This window comes from Spea bombifrons, chromosome 3 (genome assembly GCF_027358695.1).
Source record: "Spea bombifrons isolate aSpeBom1 chromosome 3, aSpeBom1.2.pri, whole genome shotgun sequence".
NCBI lineage: Eukaryota > Metazoa > Chordata > Amphibia > Anura > Pelobatidae > Spea > Spea bombifrons.
Window position 1 is genome coordinate 86,407,695 of NC_071089.1, and position 17,414 is coordinate 86,425,108.

The following is a 17,414-nucleotide window of genomic DNA, read 5'->3' on the forward strand; positions in this document are numbered from 1 at the left end:
CAGAAGAAAAGCACCACACTTGGCAGGCATATCAAGGTCTTTGTATTGAATGTGAGTGGGACAGCTAGAGCGCATAACATGTTGGATCTTACACCCAGGCCTCTACAGTCTACAGCATGAATAGTGTTGTAGTCATCCGCAAATGCTTGTCATTGAAAATGTATGATTAATCAACAATGTCATCAACAAAAGCATGTCTCACAGTAATCATTGCCTGTTTATCAGCACATCCTGCACATATGTATTTCTGTTAATTTATCTATGCTTACTTATTTAAGGTACATATATGCATCATGCAATATATCACAAGCTGACTGTTTTTTCCATACAGTGTCTATCAATGTTATCTATTCTAATTCACTCTACACTAACATAACCAAGTTACATTCCTCTCCCAGGCAGCCAAATCACTCCAGGTAACTTAAAGATATCCTATGGCTGCCAGGCGACCAGTTTGGATATGTGCTGTCAATCATTCGGTCATTATATATAGTAAAGATGTTACTGTATATAATTCATATGTTACTCGGATAGGCAGGCAGTAAATGACAGCACGTCCTATCCGTAGGTATAGGGAGGGTTCTTGGAATCGGTGAAGATGCTCACATGTATTTGCTCGCTCCAGTCCTGAGGCTCCAGAAGTCCAGGTTTTCCTGTGTGTCACATGCCTTTGTGTGCCCTGGAGGCAGGTACCGAGCCTGCAGTGATGACTAGCCGAATGGCTCGGTGAGGGGAAGCAGGAACACCCGCAAAGCCCTGGTCCCCGGTGCCCGTCTGGATGTAACATGCGAGTCACCCGTTTGGGGGTCCGTGGGTTGTGTGTGGATGCTGTGTGTTGCCTAGTGACAGGTGGAGAGAAGGCTTCTCTCGCTGAGCTGGGAGTGGCACTGCCTGGCTTTGTATCGCACTAGCCGGCAGATTGCAGGCGCACGGTCCGGAGGGGAAAGAGCACCATCATCTTATGGGAAATGCTTTTTTGGCTGAAAGAAGAAGAGATGTCGCATCAGGAGTTAACGGAGAGGTTATCCTCAGTCATCACACATGTTGGTAAGGAGGTGGTGGCTGGGAGTGATGGGCGATGGAGGGTGGGTTGCTAAAGGGCTTTTATGCACCCCTCATTGCATCTATATAATGCTTTATATATATATTTATATGTGTGTGTATTTATATATATATATATATATATATATATATATATGTATAGGCGTGGTGTGTGTGATTACAAAATACATGGTTGCCCCATTGCTGCAGCGAAAGGCTATATCTTTGTGAATTGCATTGTATAGTTTAGGTATGGGTGGGTAACTGTTTCAGTATAATTGCTGATGGTATCCTAGCTGGTCTTTTCTTTCGCATTGAATTTTTCATGGTGTCTGGCAGCATTGGCAGCACTGCGCTGGTCTCTTGGTAGTGGAAGGACTCCTTTCTATGCCGTTACACCTGCCTATGCGCATAAAGAGGATCCAGCATGTCTTCTAGTAATCTGCCCATCAGGGCGTTTAAATAATGCATAGATCCACAAATAAATTCGGTATATCATGGTGTAGATATACACAGAGATCCGCTGCGCCATTGCATTTGAGATATTCAGAAACCTAGATTCTGCAGTGTATGTGAATGATTTATTTAATCAATGTGTCTTTGCATTACATCTGCACCCTGGTGGACTTGTGACTTCTGCCTTTGCTCCTGCGCATGATCTGAAATATTATAGCCTCATGTTGTATTGAGTGACAAATATAATTCAACCTGTTTTCGCAATTTAAAGCATATTATGTTCCTATTATTTTATTTAGGGTTATGCTGTTTGATGCTTCTGAACAATTGTTTTGGTACCTTGACCTTCCTAACATTTTTCTATTTTTTTTTTACATTTCTGTTAAAATCCAGGACAATTAATGTTATGCATAATACACACCATATTAAAAAAATCCACTTTTATGATGTTATTTCACATACACACATATACAACACTGTGTAGATAAAACATATTATCTGTTATTGGTTGTTGATGATTTCATTTATTTTACTATAAATTACATCATCTTTTTCATGACATAATTTTACCTAAAATAAACATATATAACAGTGAGCTGAGATTTTATAGTATGAAGCGTTACATATTAACAGTTATATGCTGTTAATATCCAGCGCCTTTTACCGCATAAAATACTTGCCTTTGATTTTGTAAAAACATTATTGTTTCTTAAATGTAGATAATTTCATGTGGTGCTACAACCAGTTGTAACAGCAAGCACCTTCTAGGAATTTTAGTGTCGTTATACAAAATAACTAAGGCCTATAAAGTTGTAAAGCCCCTTGTTACCTTCTTTTACCCCCAAGTGTGTTGCTTTATGGGGGAAGGTAGTAAAAAGAAGTTACTGGAGTTCCCACATTCCATATCGGTAGGGGACCTTCACCTCAATCTCTGGAATTTGGGTCAGAAGGTATAGGGCTATTAATATTCATTCCCTCTATATGAAGCAACCAGGGGACTATACTACTCCTAGCAACAGTATGTTATGGCAGTCATTAACTATATTTCCTATAAAGGTTGGTGTTTCACATGACTTTTTGACACTTTTCATGCAAACTGCCCACAAAACAGGCAAAGTAATAATTACAATCACAATTTTTTGTATATTCTGCTCAGACATATGGATGGCCCAACTATGGAATGTACCGGTATTACAATTCCCATCACCCTTGGCCAGTTAGTAAAGGGAAAGCACATCTATGTTGAAATGACTATAAATCACATAAAGGTTGTCTTAATGAATTTAATGATGCTCATTGCCATCATTTACCAACATGAAGTCCCTTTTTTCGACCAATGATTGGGACATTCCATGGGTTTCTATGGCGATAAGACCACTTTTTTTAAATTAGAGTCATGTATTATATATTTGAGAATATTAATAATACATGTTTGCAGGATTATTCAGCTTTCTACAGAATTTAGTGTACTTTAATGAACTACCGGCAGTCACACAATGGCAATGGACTATTGTAGAGGTTTGCACATCTTGGCATCAAAAGAAATTGAAACTGTGCATCCACCTGATAAAAGATTACGGAAGCGTTGGCAGGTCATATGCTGTGTATTGCAACTCCCATTATGCTATCATAGCAAGCAAACCCCATTCACTGTTTTAATAGTGAATTTGCGTTAATTTCAATTATTGATCGGTCTGTTATTTGTAAGCATTACAAGACAGAATTGATTAAATTTTTATAGTACTTGTTTCCGTATACAACATTTACTCTGACTGAAAGTGTTTATTGACTGAAGCCAAGCTGTGGCACAGGCAGGAGATGTCTTCTACATTGTAGTTTTCAGTAACAGTATGTATAGAATATTTGAAATAATGTAAAGAAAACCTGATCGGTTGCCTGGAAATGTATTGCAAAGCGAATTATAGTCTCAAACATTTGTTCTGTAGCTAGTAAGGTCTATAATGTATTCTTTTTAGATTTTTTTCCCCTTGAAATGGCACATTTAAGACTTATATGCTGTATGAGCCAAAAGGCTCGATACCAGGTGTGTTTCTCCAAGGTTGTTGGGATAAATTCCATCTTATTCCAGTGAGCAATCATCTACACTGGATCAATAAAAGGTTCCTGGGAGCAAAAACATAAATCAAGTGTATTGCTCCTGTAGCAATTCATGGACTGGAATTTGTCCCTGTGTTTTAGCTGTCAGGCTAGCCATTTTTTAAAAAGAACACTGTCATCATGACTAGTACCCAAGGCTTCTTCCACAAAGTGACAACTCACTGCCCTTACTCTTCACTCTGTGCTTCTTTTGGTGTTAAATCTGGTGGTATAGCATTCAGCATTAGCAGCAACCTGTATATTTTCACCCCCTGTATTTTTTAATTAATCATTTTACTTGTTATAACCGATATTACAGGTAATTTTCACTTATAAATAATCCAATGCTTGCACTCCATTAGTCTCCAGTCTTCAGTTGCTCCACGTTTCATGGGTAATTTGTGAGTTGAATGGCATTATAGGTGGCATATTTAGAAAGTGTTATATGTGCTCTAGTGTTCCCATTAAAGTCAGGGAACAGATAGAGGTTACTAGAAAGATGCAAAGGAATTATTTTGATGCATAGAATGTACATCCGGAATCCTTTAATTATGCTATCAAATATATATTAGTTATCCAAGAACCTAAATTTATAGTAGATTTATAGTTTTCTTAAATATCACCATACAAAAAAGTAATTCCCACATACTCTATTGCGTTCCTCAAATATGCGGTGACCGTGTAGCATTTATAATGCAATGACATCATCAAGCAGGAAGTTATGGTTTTGTACAGTACATATAATTGGATCATTCATGGAGCAAGGATATGTCTGGCGCAGGCAGAATGTGATGACCAGTTGTTATTAATATGAGTATTTATAGAGACACACTGCCTTGCAGTGCTCTGGCTAGCAGGTCAGGGAAATCTTATAAATTTCCCGCGGCCATCTGTGCAACTGGATTAAAAAAAAAAAAATTTTGGTAATTATGCCTATGTATCTTCTAAAGCCTTTTATCACTGCAAAATCGGTAGTCATGGTTACAGAGTAGAATTTTCTGAACACAAGATGTGAAAGTGCACCCAATTTCCTTCCTACTAGACAAGAAATCATTTATCAGTAAAAGGTTAATGTAAGATTTTTTAAATCACTTATGGAGGGGTGTAGTGGACACACATTGTGCTACGAGTTGTTACAGGCTTGAAACATTGTTTCTAGAGTGTGTGTGTGTGTCCTTGTGTGTATAAGGTTAACCATAGGGCTCTTGATTAACTTCACCCAATGCTGGCCAATACCTTGTTACACCATTTGATCTGAAAGAGCCATTTATTCTTAGCAATATGAATCCATCTGCAGAGGATCATGAGTATAATTAAGATTCTCAATAGGCAGCTGCTGCATGACATCAGGTTGTAGGGTTTAATTAAGAGACCTGGCTTTTCACGCACCATTAATGTCTAGCCGCGTGACCCACATCAAAGTAGAATAGAATTTGACTGAGAGTTAATCCGTCTGAAATGCTGCGATAAACCAACCACGGATTTGCCTTTATCCAAACTATTTATACAGCAAGGAGCACCTGCTCTCTATGTCACTTTTCCTTTAGCAGTGTAGAATAGATTCAGTGAGCGCCTACATAGAAAACAAGAAAGGAAATCATTTAGATTAAAATGTACATACAAAAAGTATCAGTGCTGAATAAACAAGAACAAACAGTGTTTGGATGTGGATGATGAGCACACCTGTACAATTGTTTTAATTGGTCGCTAGAGAAACCCCCCAAAAAAGGTTTTGAAAATTGGAATTACATTATAAGCCCTAGCTCATTAAGTGATCTAACATATTTATTTCAGTGGACCAGTTACAGTGGACAAGAATACAAATTATTAGATTAAAAACACTGACCAAACAAACTAAAGACAGAAAACAGAAAAGGGTGAAAAAGTTGTTAATGTATGACATACAACAGCGTAGAAGTATCAATATTAGGAATCAAAAGGATGCTGCAGCCATCATATGCACTTTAATGTATATGAGAGTTGTGTGGTCCCTTTAACTTGTTAAGGTGTCCCCCATATACATTTGCATTTTCTCCAGCCCCCCAACTCTTTTCTGTTCACGAGATGTGTGTAGCCCAACATACCTCTCTGCGCATGAGATTCAGACCATCAGCCCGCTCTAGCGTTGGGACATCAGTGGTGTAAGGCTTAGGGATGTTTCGATTCGGCCTCAATGAACGAGGCTTATGTCCTGGCTGTTAGCTGCCCCAGCTAATTCATGACCATTGACAGCTACGGTTATAGCAGTATAACAAACAACTTTGCATTTAGTGCACCACTTCCCCTATTTTCTTATGCCTGACCACACCATTCTTTGTCCCTGTGTGTTTGGCTGGCATGTAAATCCAAGTGAATTGACATCTCATTTTGTAGTATTGTCTGTTATGGGAGGTAAAGGGAAAATAGACAAGGTGTATGCAGAAATCTCAGCACTAAAGCTACTCCCCCTTTATGTTGCTTGGGAGATGCACAAAAGTCATTGGAGATGTCGGATGTCCATTGACCATTTTAAGAGACATACACCAATTTCACATGTTGCTGTTTTAACCTGCGGATTGGCATTTAAAGACAGCTATCTCAATTAGATTTAGAAAATATAAGGTACTGAATAATTTTGCCAAGCTCTGTATTATAACTCGTTATAAAGCAGCCTGATATATTTAATACACACAAGTTAAGACATTTCTTCTGCTTCTGGCATTCATTTATCTTTTATGTGTGCTCTTTGCTGAGTGTAATGTATGTAAGGACTAGGGTGACCACATTTTCATTCTGCCATTCAGGGACACACTATGAAGAGATTACACACAGGCATATATATATATATATATATATATATATATAAAACCCCTGGGGGAAGTCTTAGGTAGCAGCGGAGGTTGTCTGCGCCGGCTGGGTTCGCCGGCTGCCCCCGCTTGACACCAGGAGCACTAGGGACAAGTCTAGGGATGCATCGGTAAGTCGGGGGGGGGTATAAGGCATATCAGGCGGGCTACAAGACTGGATCCTGCTCTCTGACAGCCAGTGGACGTCTGTACAATGTGTGCAGACAACCTCTGCTGCTGCTGGTCGGTACTTCTGCCAGGGCTTCTATGGTGGAGCACCTGAAGGTCAAGTCACACTGGCGCTCTTTCATAGAAGCCCCGGCCGAAGTGCCGGCAGCAGCAGAGGTTGTCTGCACGCATCGCACTGACGTCCACTGGCTGCCAGAGAGGAGGACCCAAGTCCCCTGCAGCGCTGCGGGGGATCTGGATCTTAGTCTTGTAGTCAGACCTCTATTTGAGGTCTGATTATAAGACGACCCAAATACATTGTCCCAGGATGAGAAGTCTGAGTAAAAGAGCTCTCAGCCAATCAGGAGAGACTTCGCATCTCTCCTGATTGCCTGAGAATTGAGAATTGTATTGAGAGCAATTCAATAAATTGTCCTGGCTCCATAAATATAATCTACAGGAATTGTGCATTTGGCAAATGAATACAGTTAATTGCAGGGTGCTTACGCATGGACAAGGCAGTGCACGATGATTGCAAGATCAGTCAAGCTTTTACAATACCTTGTCTTGTGGCCTTCAATTTCGATGTAGTTTTAGCAGTAGTAAGAGTTTCAGTTAAGGTGCAAATCGTAGTTCAATCTCTTGTAGTATTTCTCTGTAGCAATACATCTGTTTGTTTTGGGTAGATCCCAGCAGATATCTTTGTGGGGTCTGAGCCCTTGAGTATTTACAGTATTTTTGAGATTTGACATATTAAAATCAAAGATGATTTGTTATGAAGCTCAGGACCTGAAGTGTGGCAGCCATCTTGGGTGTTCCTGACACTGTTACTACATAAAATGGGGGCCATTATATTTACAGAAGATTTTCACCCTACATCTTTTTCCTAGAGACCCGCTCCCCCTCAACTGCTCTTGCAACAAGCAAGACATATCACAAGAAAAAACGAGGTGGCCGTTCACCTTATGTACCAGGTGCACAGCTCTAGAACACCTCCCACCACCCATCAGGGCTACAGAAGACCACTCTATATTCATTTGGCTCTTCGGCAAGGCATTCCCAACCATTACCCCCCAATCTCTCTAACCTTTTCTAGACAACCAACCCCCCCTCCTTACTTTCCCTTTTCTGGCATAGAAGCAGGGTTTACCACGCAAAGTATAGCATTCATTGAGGTCTTCAGACTTACTGTCTAGCAGACTCTGCTTTTGTCAACATTGTTTTGGTATTTGGTGCCTCAGAGCCTCAGTTTCATTTTTTAAACTCTCCTTATTCTTGTTCTTATGTCACATGATAATTAAGTGCTCCTGGCAAAAAATCTTAATGAGGCAAAATGTTACATGATTGAAAAGTATAGGTAAAGTATAGGTGGTAAATCCAGCAGAGTAAATTGAACAGCACCTGTAAATCATACTGGCTTTCCGTAAGGGTCTTAATCTCTTTTCAACCACATTTCCCCCTCCCCATAATCTTACCTCGTACAGTAATATTTAAAGGCTAAATAATAATATAACTAACTATATTGGGTAGTAATTTTCAAATTGGGTAGTTCCTTAGTAATTAGCATTTTACAGGTTGCTGAACTGTATAGGTGTATTTGCTTGTCACCTTTCATGTGTATATTTGCAAAAAACAGGAAGGATCGGCATGATGTCATACACGTGTCTCGTTACTTTTATCCTGTGTTTCCACCAGTCCTAATAGTACAAGTATGTTTGTATTGATTGTTTTTTTTCCCTTCGGTTTATTCTTAATGGGTATATAAATGGCCTGTAATTTTTCATCCCAGGTTATTTGGATGCTAGTTTTTAACCTATCTCGGGGACTTGTTGAGGTTTTACAGCCAGTGACTTCACGTGTGCAGATCAGCTCACCGTTAAAATAAGTAATGGCATCTCAGGAGATCCTGGCACTAATACGGTATTAACCAATTGCATCAGTGATCTGCCTGTAAAGAAAACATCCTCCAGGAGTCTTAAGAAGGATAAGTGCGTGGCCTGCAAATAAGGCTGTGTGTGACAGTGTCTTACTTCTCTACTAATGGCGTCCTGGTGTTCAAGATGTGGTCAGCGGATGCCAAGCGATTTAAAAGTATTTACCCTCGTACGAATAACAGAAGGGGAAATGGCATCATATCACCGCTTCCTTGGAAAGTGCCTTAATCTACGGCATGCTGCAAATAAATGTATGTACAGATACACGTATATGCAGGCTTAATGTAAAATACATTATTCAGATTTACTGAAATATCAAATATTACAATGGGTGAAGGGCTATTATAAAATGTATGTGTTACTCTTAATGATTGATAGATAGATAGATAGATAGATAGATAGATAGATAGATAATTAGGTAAATTAGGTTAGGTGCTTGTGGATAGTGTTCCTATTATTTATTTTTTGTTAATCTGCCCCATATTGACTGAGTGTCCTAAAATCCTTGCCTTTCATTTCCCATGTTTTTCTCTATTCGCCTATTTTAATGAATATTTCATGCATTTTCTGGTGTAGTGTTGAGTCATACATCCACACTCTCCAGGTCTGTGCGAAGCAGAAAGCTGAGACATAATGTCATATCCCACGCTGATGAGGAGCAGGAGCTCTACTTGCCGTTTCCTATTGGAGCCCCACAAATCATGAGGGCAGCCCTACATGTCAGCTCCAGACCCTAAAAGCTTACTGAAGACACAATGAGATTGAAGTAAAAACTCTGGGGCTCATGATAAAATAAAAACCTGTTTCCAAGTATGTAAACATAGAGTGAGGACCCAAAACACTTTGTCAATGTATAAAACAAATATTTTGAGGACCATCCCAGTACAATACCAGTGTATAGGACAGGCAATGCATGCCACACCAGTTGCAGTAGAATGCAACCCTCATTCCCCAGCTAGCTAACTAGGATTTCTAGTTCACCGAGAGACTTTGCCTGTCTCTGCCAACGGGGTTAAACAAGACTTTGACTGCAAAGCTCTTAAAATATTTGTGTCAGCCAAATTCTCTCCATGTTCAACTACTCGGTGGCAGATGGAAACTGTGGCAGCACACAGCTGGAAATGCAGTGTGTGGCTTGGTCAAAGTTCCAATGCTGCGTCCATCTGCTCTGAGTTTCCTTTGCGTCAGACTCTGTGCCAAACAAACTAAGGAACTCGACAAAGAGCCTAACAGAGCTCTCGTCCCTGCTTGCTGTGATCTTCTGGCCACAAAGTGCCTGAAGGATCCAAGCAGACCCACAGCCATGTGCGAGCATTTCCTGGATAAGCTGATTGTTCATTATTAAAGATGGGATTTCGGGGCAGTAGAAAGCACTTTGCTGTCTGCCATTTGGCTGTTGAGAATCCTGAAGGAGTTTTGGACATTTCAGATGCAAACAGGTCTGTGGTTTTACTTTTCGTTTTACAATCACCAGAAGATGTTGTGCAAATAGAAATGTTCTGGGAGCTTTGGGCAGGGAAAAGGATGGTGAAGCTAGGGGATTTTACTGTTTTTACAACAACAAAAAACTATTTTGTATCATTGTATCATACTATTGGTTTATGTAGGACTATAAAAAGTATGATGTCGCCACCTTTAGGTTTAGGGGAATGCTTGCTTAATGAAGCTACACATGCCACAATGTACACCTATACTGTGAAAAACGCTGGTGCAATAGTAAAATTGTGTAACAGAGTAAACATTTTTCACACGTCATATACAGTATGTAGATCATTAGAGAAATCAGTCGTACGTTAATAGAGATCAGACTGAAAAATAAAAAGCATTTAGAGATTAGGGAAGAGAAATGCTATTTGAGAATGAAGTAAATGGCTTAAAATGAAACGCATTGAAATGGAAAAAATGACTTTAAAGTGTTCATATTCCAGCGGTGGAGAGAAGCTATGAGCTAAAGTATTTTTCCAGCTGGTGAAAACAAAAAGCATGAGATGAACTGCAATTATGACAGCAAGCTAGTCTACATGTGTAAGGATTTAGGACTGGCCTGGCTAGCTACTTAGATGCCAAGTTTGATGGGGCACTGTGTTAAGCTCAGTAATGGCGTATCAATTGGAATAAAAAAATTAAGAACTATTTGGGGAATTTCACTGTAGATGTGATAATCATCATTTGTGGTCATCTATCTAACCAGTGTTATTATCTCCATTCCCATTTATGATTTTTCCACTACTGGCAGGTAATATGTTTTATTGGTTCCTTTGTAGGAATTTGCTTGGGTCTGTGTAGTAGATTTTAGTCTTCTGATACTTAGCATAACTATATGTTAACACAAATCCTGTGTGAGCATATTTAACGGTGTTCCTTACTTTGTGCATAACTAAACCCATTGCTTATATATTGATCTCCCTAAAAGCTCCAAGGACCAAGAGCTGGCCAAGGAAATCTTTACATAGCTGTCTCTGTGAGAATAAATGAAGACCATTGCTCTTTGCTTGAGACCTCTGTATGTTATGTCTTTGATACATCCGGTGGCCCCGAATATCTAGTACACAACCATACGTACTGTATATATTATCTTTTTTTGCATCTGCCCTGAGCTCCTTGGCAAGCAGGAGATACATTGCCTGCTTACCAGTGTGCATGCGCTGTATACTCACCACCAGCCAGGGCCAGCACTGGCTCTTACAAGTATTCCAAGGGGTCTAATAAGACCCTGCATGGCCAGTGAATAGTTGCTTCAAGCAGCCAAATCAGACAGGAGAGGTGATGATAATCTGGAGCCGCATTGTTTTCACCAGGTAGGTCAGACAAGTGTTTTTTTTCTTAGAGATAAAGAATTAATTTACAAAGTGCTGTAATATACATTTTTTTGTTGGTGAGAATAATATTCAGAATAACATGCAGATTCAGAGTTCAGTGACTGAAGTGTCTAACAAAGAAACCCCAGTATTACTATAACGGCCTCATGGTGCATGCGGTTCTGCTGATTGCCAGGCAGACAGGGAGCCCATTCACCGGGGAACCTTGCCTTCTGACTCTGCTTTATTTTGGTACTTGAGGGCACATAATGGTCACAGTGACGTGTCTGTAAATTAAATCCAGATTAACAAGATCTAAAAACAATATCTATTTTATTAATCTGATCCAATGATATATATATATATATATATATATATATATATCATCGGATATATACATATTTTTATATATATATATATATATATATATATATATATATATATATATATATATATATATATATATATATATACACACACACATCCATAAAGCTAAATATTTAGTTATATGTTCCCATTTGAAATGTCATCATACGTTCATACAAAAGGGGCAGCAGGGAGGCTGTTCTCAGAAGCATATTCAGGGGATTTTGTTCAATGTGGAAGTTATAGAAATCACATGCAGTATCTGTATTTTTTTATTATTATTTGCTAGTGTTTTGACTTGAGTGTTTCTCCCTTTCTTTTTCCAGATGAAATCATGCAGCAGGAGATACGGCCACTTCTTGCTGTAGATATCATAGAACAGCTCCATAGACAGTTTGCAACATTGACAGGTAAGGTTAACATTTATGGATTGTTATCCATTCAGACATAATCATTTCACACTGTAATGTGATAATTATTTATACCTAACTGTGTTTATGTAGTAGTGTTCTAAAGTTTATGATAAGCTGGAGATTATTTACGCATTTCAAGAATTCCTTATGGCTCGTGTAATTAGAGGTGCTGTTCTACCTGCTTGCCTTGTAACTGAATGCATCACATCACTCTAGACAGCTCATTTGAGATAATAAGGCCATAGAAAGGTTGCCATTTAATAATTGTATGGAAATAGAAAGATATAATTTGACAGCAGATAAGAAGCCCTTATGTTTTTTTCTAATGTCATGACTCAGCCTATAATCAGTTCTTGATTCAGGATTGTTTAAACCACAATCTCCTCAAACCGGATCAAAATAGTTAAGAAAGGGCCTATCTGACCTGGACTGTGGGCATGAATGTCTACATATAAGTGTATGTGAGCATGAATGTCTATGAATAAGAGTATTTGAGCATGGACGTCTATGTATAAGTGTATGTTAGCATGAATGTCTATGTATAAGTGTGTGTGAGTGTGAATGCCTATGAATAAGTGTGTGCGAGCATGGGTGTCTATGTATAAGAGTGTTTGAGCATGGATGTCTATATATAAGCGTGTGTGAGCATGTATATGTAAGTGGTGTGGAATGACGTGTGTTAGAATGAATGGGTACATGTGTGTTAGTGAGTATGAGTAAATGTGTGTGTTAGCATGAGTAATCTGCGTGTTTACACATGTGTAAATGTTGGAGAGGGCAAGGGGCAAAGAAGGCACAGACAAGTTGTTTGGGGGAAAAGATGGCACAGACAAGCTGAGGGCAATGATGGCACAGACAAGCAAAGGTGGCTCTTACAAGCTGTTTAGAACAAAGGTGGCACTGTGGGACATGTTGCTTGGTGACATTGTGGAGCCCCATAGCAATTTCCTCACCAGGGCGGGGTGGTTTCTAGTCACACCCCTGGCCTCTACCGCTTCTGCTTGGAGGCAGGTTCACTTATATAGTACCCACTTGGTAAATGAGCTTGAAATGCAATGTGTTACAGGATCCTAAATCATGCCAGAGGTTATAATTACTCTCAGATTGACTTGCTTTTGACTGTAAGTGGTCATTAGATAATTAGCCACCCATACCAGTCAAGCAATACCAGTTTTTTGTCCTACAGAAACAGGAAGTGTGTAAACATGTAGGGCTGTATAAAATCTACTTTATTTGATCTATTTTCTACTGCTGTTGCTGTTCTCAATGTATTTACTAATAATAATCATTAAAAGTGCATTTACTTGGCAAACTGAAACATAAGTTTTAGATGCACTGAAATGCTAGATAATTAACACAGAAGTGAGAATATGAGTCATCAGGTCTTCCAATCTTACCAAACCTAAAAAAACATGTATGTCTCAATGTGGCAGAAGGGAGTTGTTAGTTGAACTTGATAGCATTTATATTGTCCCACCAGCGAAAATGATGAAGTTACATAAACATTTGGTATCTCAGAGTAGAGCCCTGTTTTTTTAATCCCGCTGAATTTCTGAACATTCCCGCCCACAACACCTGAAAAAACCGCCCGCACCCGCAAGTTGACAGGCCCCGCGGGACCCGCATCCCAATGCAGTCCTGTACCTCAGAGGTATCTTTTTCAGATGGAATCTAAACCAGCCCGTGGTACCCACTGCTCACAAGAGTGGTACAGTGTGGCAGCTATGCTGGACAGTGCCCCAAAATCACTACTGTCCTGTGAAAACAGCGAGGCTACTAAACTTTCAACTTACTAGAAAGTCCAAATTAAATCAGAAGAGACCTGAGGTCTCAAAAAATTAGATAGATATTTTTCTATGTTGGCGCAATAAAAGGTATCATCTTCAGATGAAGAATCTTGTTTTCTCTTGGGCTAACATGGCTATATGCATTTTTCTTATCCTTGCCCTGCAGATTTTATGCTGCACTTGGCTTTTAGTACCACTAGGTGGCAGTGAGGACTCATCACTTCATTCCACAAACAGACATCATTCCGGCAATGGAGAAGTCACTAAGTGATGTTCTGTGTTTCAGGTTTTGCCAGATCAAATCCTGACTCTACTCATGGCCTTAGCAACCAATATTACTTTTAACAGACTGCACATATTGTAAAAAGATATAGAGCCCAACTGTGGTCTTAAAGAGCTACTGAGGTCACAAGACCACAAAGTTTACATGATCATGCATGCTGATACAGGGACAGTTGTTTACACTACCTCCTTTGTCCTTGTGTTTTTAATCCCCAGAAGAACAGGTGACATTTACATTTCCTGATACTTAATATTTACCTGATCCCTGTTAGCCGCATTCTATTATATAACATGCCAAAACCAAGCAACGCACTATTGACCTGTCTAACTTCAACTAGCGATGTATCATAAAATAAATTGAAACACAAAAACGATCTGCTTTGATGTTTTGTATTAAAAACAAAAAAATCAGGTTTAAATATATATTTTTCCATAATTTTCAACCTACCTGCCATGCATCGTAAATGCAACAATGTATTGTGAGCACATATACAATATAACATCTTAATCTTTCCCGATTTCTAAACGGCTATGCTGCATGTGTAATGGAAATTGGTTTTAAAATGTTAATACATGGATCGAACATCATGCTGTAAGGATTTTCAGGTCACAGGCCAGCTTTTAATATTTAACCCCTTAATGACAAAGCCCGTACATGTACGGGCTCAAAATGCATTGTTTTCAATGGGTTTAGGAACCACCCATTGTCCTTAAGGGGTTAAGGGTTTCAATGTCATCAGAGCATTAATTTCACTGGAAAGACTCAGGATATTTCTAGTGGGAAAAATATGTTGTGTACATTTAGAAAGATAACTACTTGCAGTTATGTTATTTCAGATAATAGTTTAATCTAAAAAAAAACAAGTGTATGGATACTCTCTCCTTCTACTTCACAATCTCTTTATCGGCTCTCCAATCCCACCTGTGATTCTCTTGCACCTTTTCTTTCTCTCTCATTTTCTTCCTTTTATCCTTCATCCATTTCTCTTGAGTATGATGACCTACTTTCTGTTATTTTCTCACTCACTTTGTACACATTTTCATATTTTTAATCCAGCTCTACCCCCCCACACACACACACATAAAAATAATAAAAGTACATACTCTTTGGCTCTGTGAAGATGCCGTTCATCATATTGTCTTGTGCTTTTAGGAGGAAGAGGAAAAGATGGGGCACCAATTATCACCTTCCCGGAGTATCCCAGCTTTACTGAGATTCCCGACGATGATTTTCTGAATGTTGTAACATATTTAACCAGCATCCCCAGGTAAGGACCGGCTCTAAAAAATGTGCAGCAGGTAACCCTTGCAACATAGACACAATACATGCTACTGCACAGCAGCCATTTGAGTCCAATTAAATCAGGTACGGGGCCAGGTTTGCCATTAGGTATACAAGGGCTCATTTAGTGGAGATGCAGCAGAAACGAATGGTCTCTCCACTAAGTAAGGGAATACGTGACTATACATACAGATCAAGCTTGCGTAATAGAACTGGACCGTAAAGGTGCATTGGAAAAATCTCTGGAATGCAGAGAAAAGTGCAAATTGTTATACAGTATTATTTTAAAATGCCACTATCATGGCCATAGTACAGAGAATAGTAAACCTCAAACAACCTGTCAGACAAGTCCTGTTTCTCCACTACTCTGTCCCAAAGGCAGGGAGGGGTACCTTTATTATATGTCTCCTCCATGAGCAGCATTTTATTGCTAAATGTAACTGTTTAATGTTATTGTATATAAATTAAACATGAAACATAATAGAATTTTTTTTTTAAATGCTGTTTTTTTCCTGTGTGTCTTTTCCTTAACCCTAGGACGTTTGGTCTGTGATACTGTTCTGTTTTAATTATTATTTTGTCGGTTATGACACCATATAACCACCTTCCCCGGCTGTCAGAGATCACGGGGAACTCTGATCTCTGACAGCCGGGGAAGGTCTGCGCGATGGACGCAGACAACCCCAGCCGCTAACCGCACCTCCTCTCGGCTGCAGCGGAAATTGTCTACGCAAATCGCGTAGAGCTCTACACGCTGCCCGGACTAAGCACCGGGGACTCAGAAGTACCGGTAAGTTGGGGGGGGAGACAGGAGGATCCAGGTCCCCTGCATCGCTGCGGTGGATCTGGATCTTAGTCTCATAGTCAGACCTAGTTGAGGTCTGATTGTAAGACGACCCCGATTATAAGACGAAGGGTATTTTTCACAGCATTTGCTCTGGAAAAAAACCTTGTATTATAATTGAGCAAATACGGTAATATACAGCGATTACATGGAAAAGGGATTCACAACCAGATCAGTCTACATTTAGATCACCTAGTTTGGTGAGGCTGTCCAAACTATAAAAGAACAACTGGCAACTGTGATACTGTGCACATTAAAAATACAGGGTCATACTGTTATCGTTAATAATAAAAATTAAATAAGTCATTTTATACTACAGTCAACCCCAGTAAAATGGCTGATGAGTGGTAAATCTGGCATTTAATTGTGACGTGAAGAACTAAAAGTTTTGATGTGGTCGTTCCTGTGCACAGGAGGAAAAAAAAACCCTACTTTGCATTTCATGATGCAGAAGACTTAGAGGCCAAAGAGGTAGACATGTATTGGTATATTTTCCTGAAACCCCATGATACTTCCTCAAAAGAAGAATGCACCCTAAGGTGCTCTTTGAATACTTTAACAAGAAATCTTTCAAAACAAAAAATCTAAATAAATAAAAAATGCAGTTACCGGCAGAGCTACAACACATACAAATGACTAGGGTGTAGCTGCCTGTCATAAGAATGAAAACATTGCTTACAATCATTTTTGGAATGTTTTTTTAAATCTAATTGCAGAAATAAAAACATTTGGTGGGAATTCTTCCTTACGCTCCTCTTGTCTTGGTATTTTTCTGTCTTAAATGCTGTTAGCGTGCTCTGTGATATTTTTCTCCTTTGGGTCTTCTATAAATGGACATCAACCAAGGCAAAGGTGGAGCAGGTATAACATATGTTTTCCAGTTATTTATAATTGTCTTTGTCCTATCTTGTAGTCTTGATGCTGCCAGTATCGGGTTCGTCATTGTTATAGACAGACGCAGCGATAAATGGAGCTCAGTGAAGGCATCTCTTACTCGCATTGCAGTAAGTACACAACTCCCACATGTCTAAATGAACCCCCTGAAACACATGTAGACCATCCTGTCACAAGGCTTGTGGAAGTCCTTGATGTCATTCAGTCAAATGGCCGTCACAAAACCT

The 17,414-nt window shown here is 39.3% G+C and overlaps 1 protein-coding gene across 1 annotated transcript in view; it reads left to right on the forward strand.

Annotated features, from left to right (window-relative positions):
- The first annotated feature begins 625 nt into the window (after positions 1-625).
- MCF2L2 (MCF.2 cell line derived transforming sequence-like 2) overlaps positions 626-17,414 on the forward strand; it is a 94,636-nt gene continuing 77,847 nt past the window's right edge. Inside the window, exons 1-4 of the mRNA XM_053459222.1 lie at positions 626-1,047; positions 12,012-12,095; positions 15,321-15,435; positions 17,207-17,297. Of these exons, the coding sequence (XP_053315197.1) occupies positions 969-1,047; positions 12,012-12,095; positions 15,321-15,435; positions 17,207-17,297 (369 nt within the window). The 5' untranslated portion in view covers positions 626-968. The remainder of the gene's footprint in view (positions 1,048-12,011; positions 12,096-15,320; positions 15,436-17,206; positions 17,298-17,414) is intronic.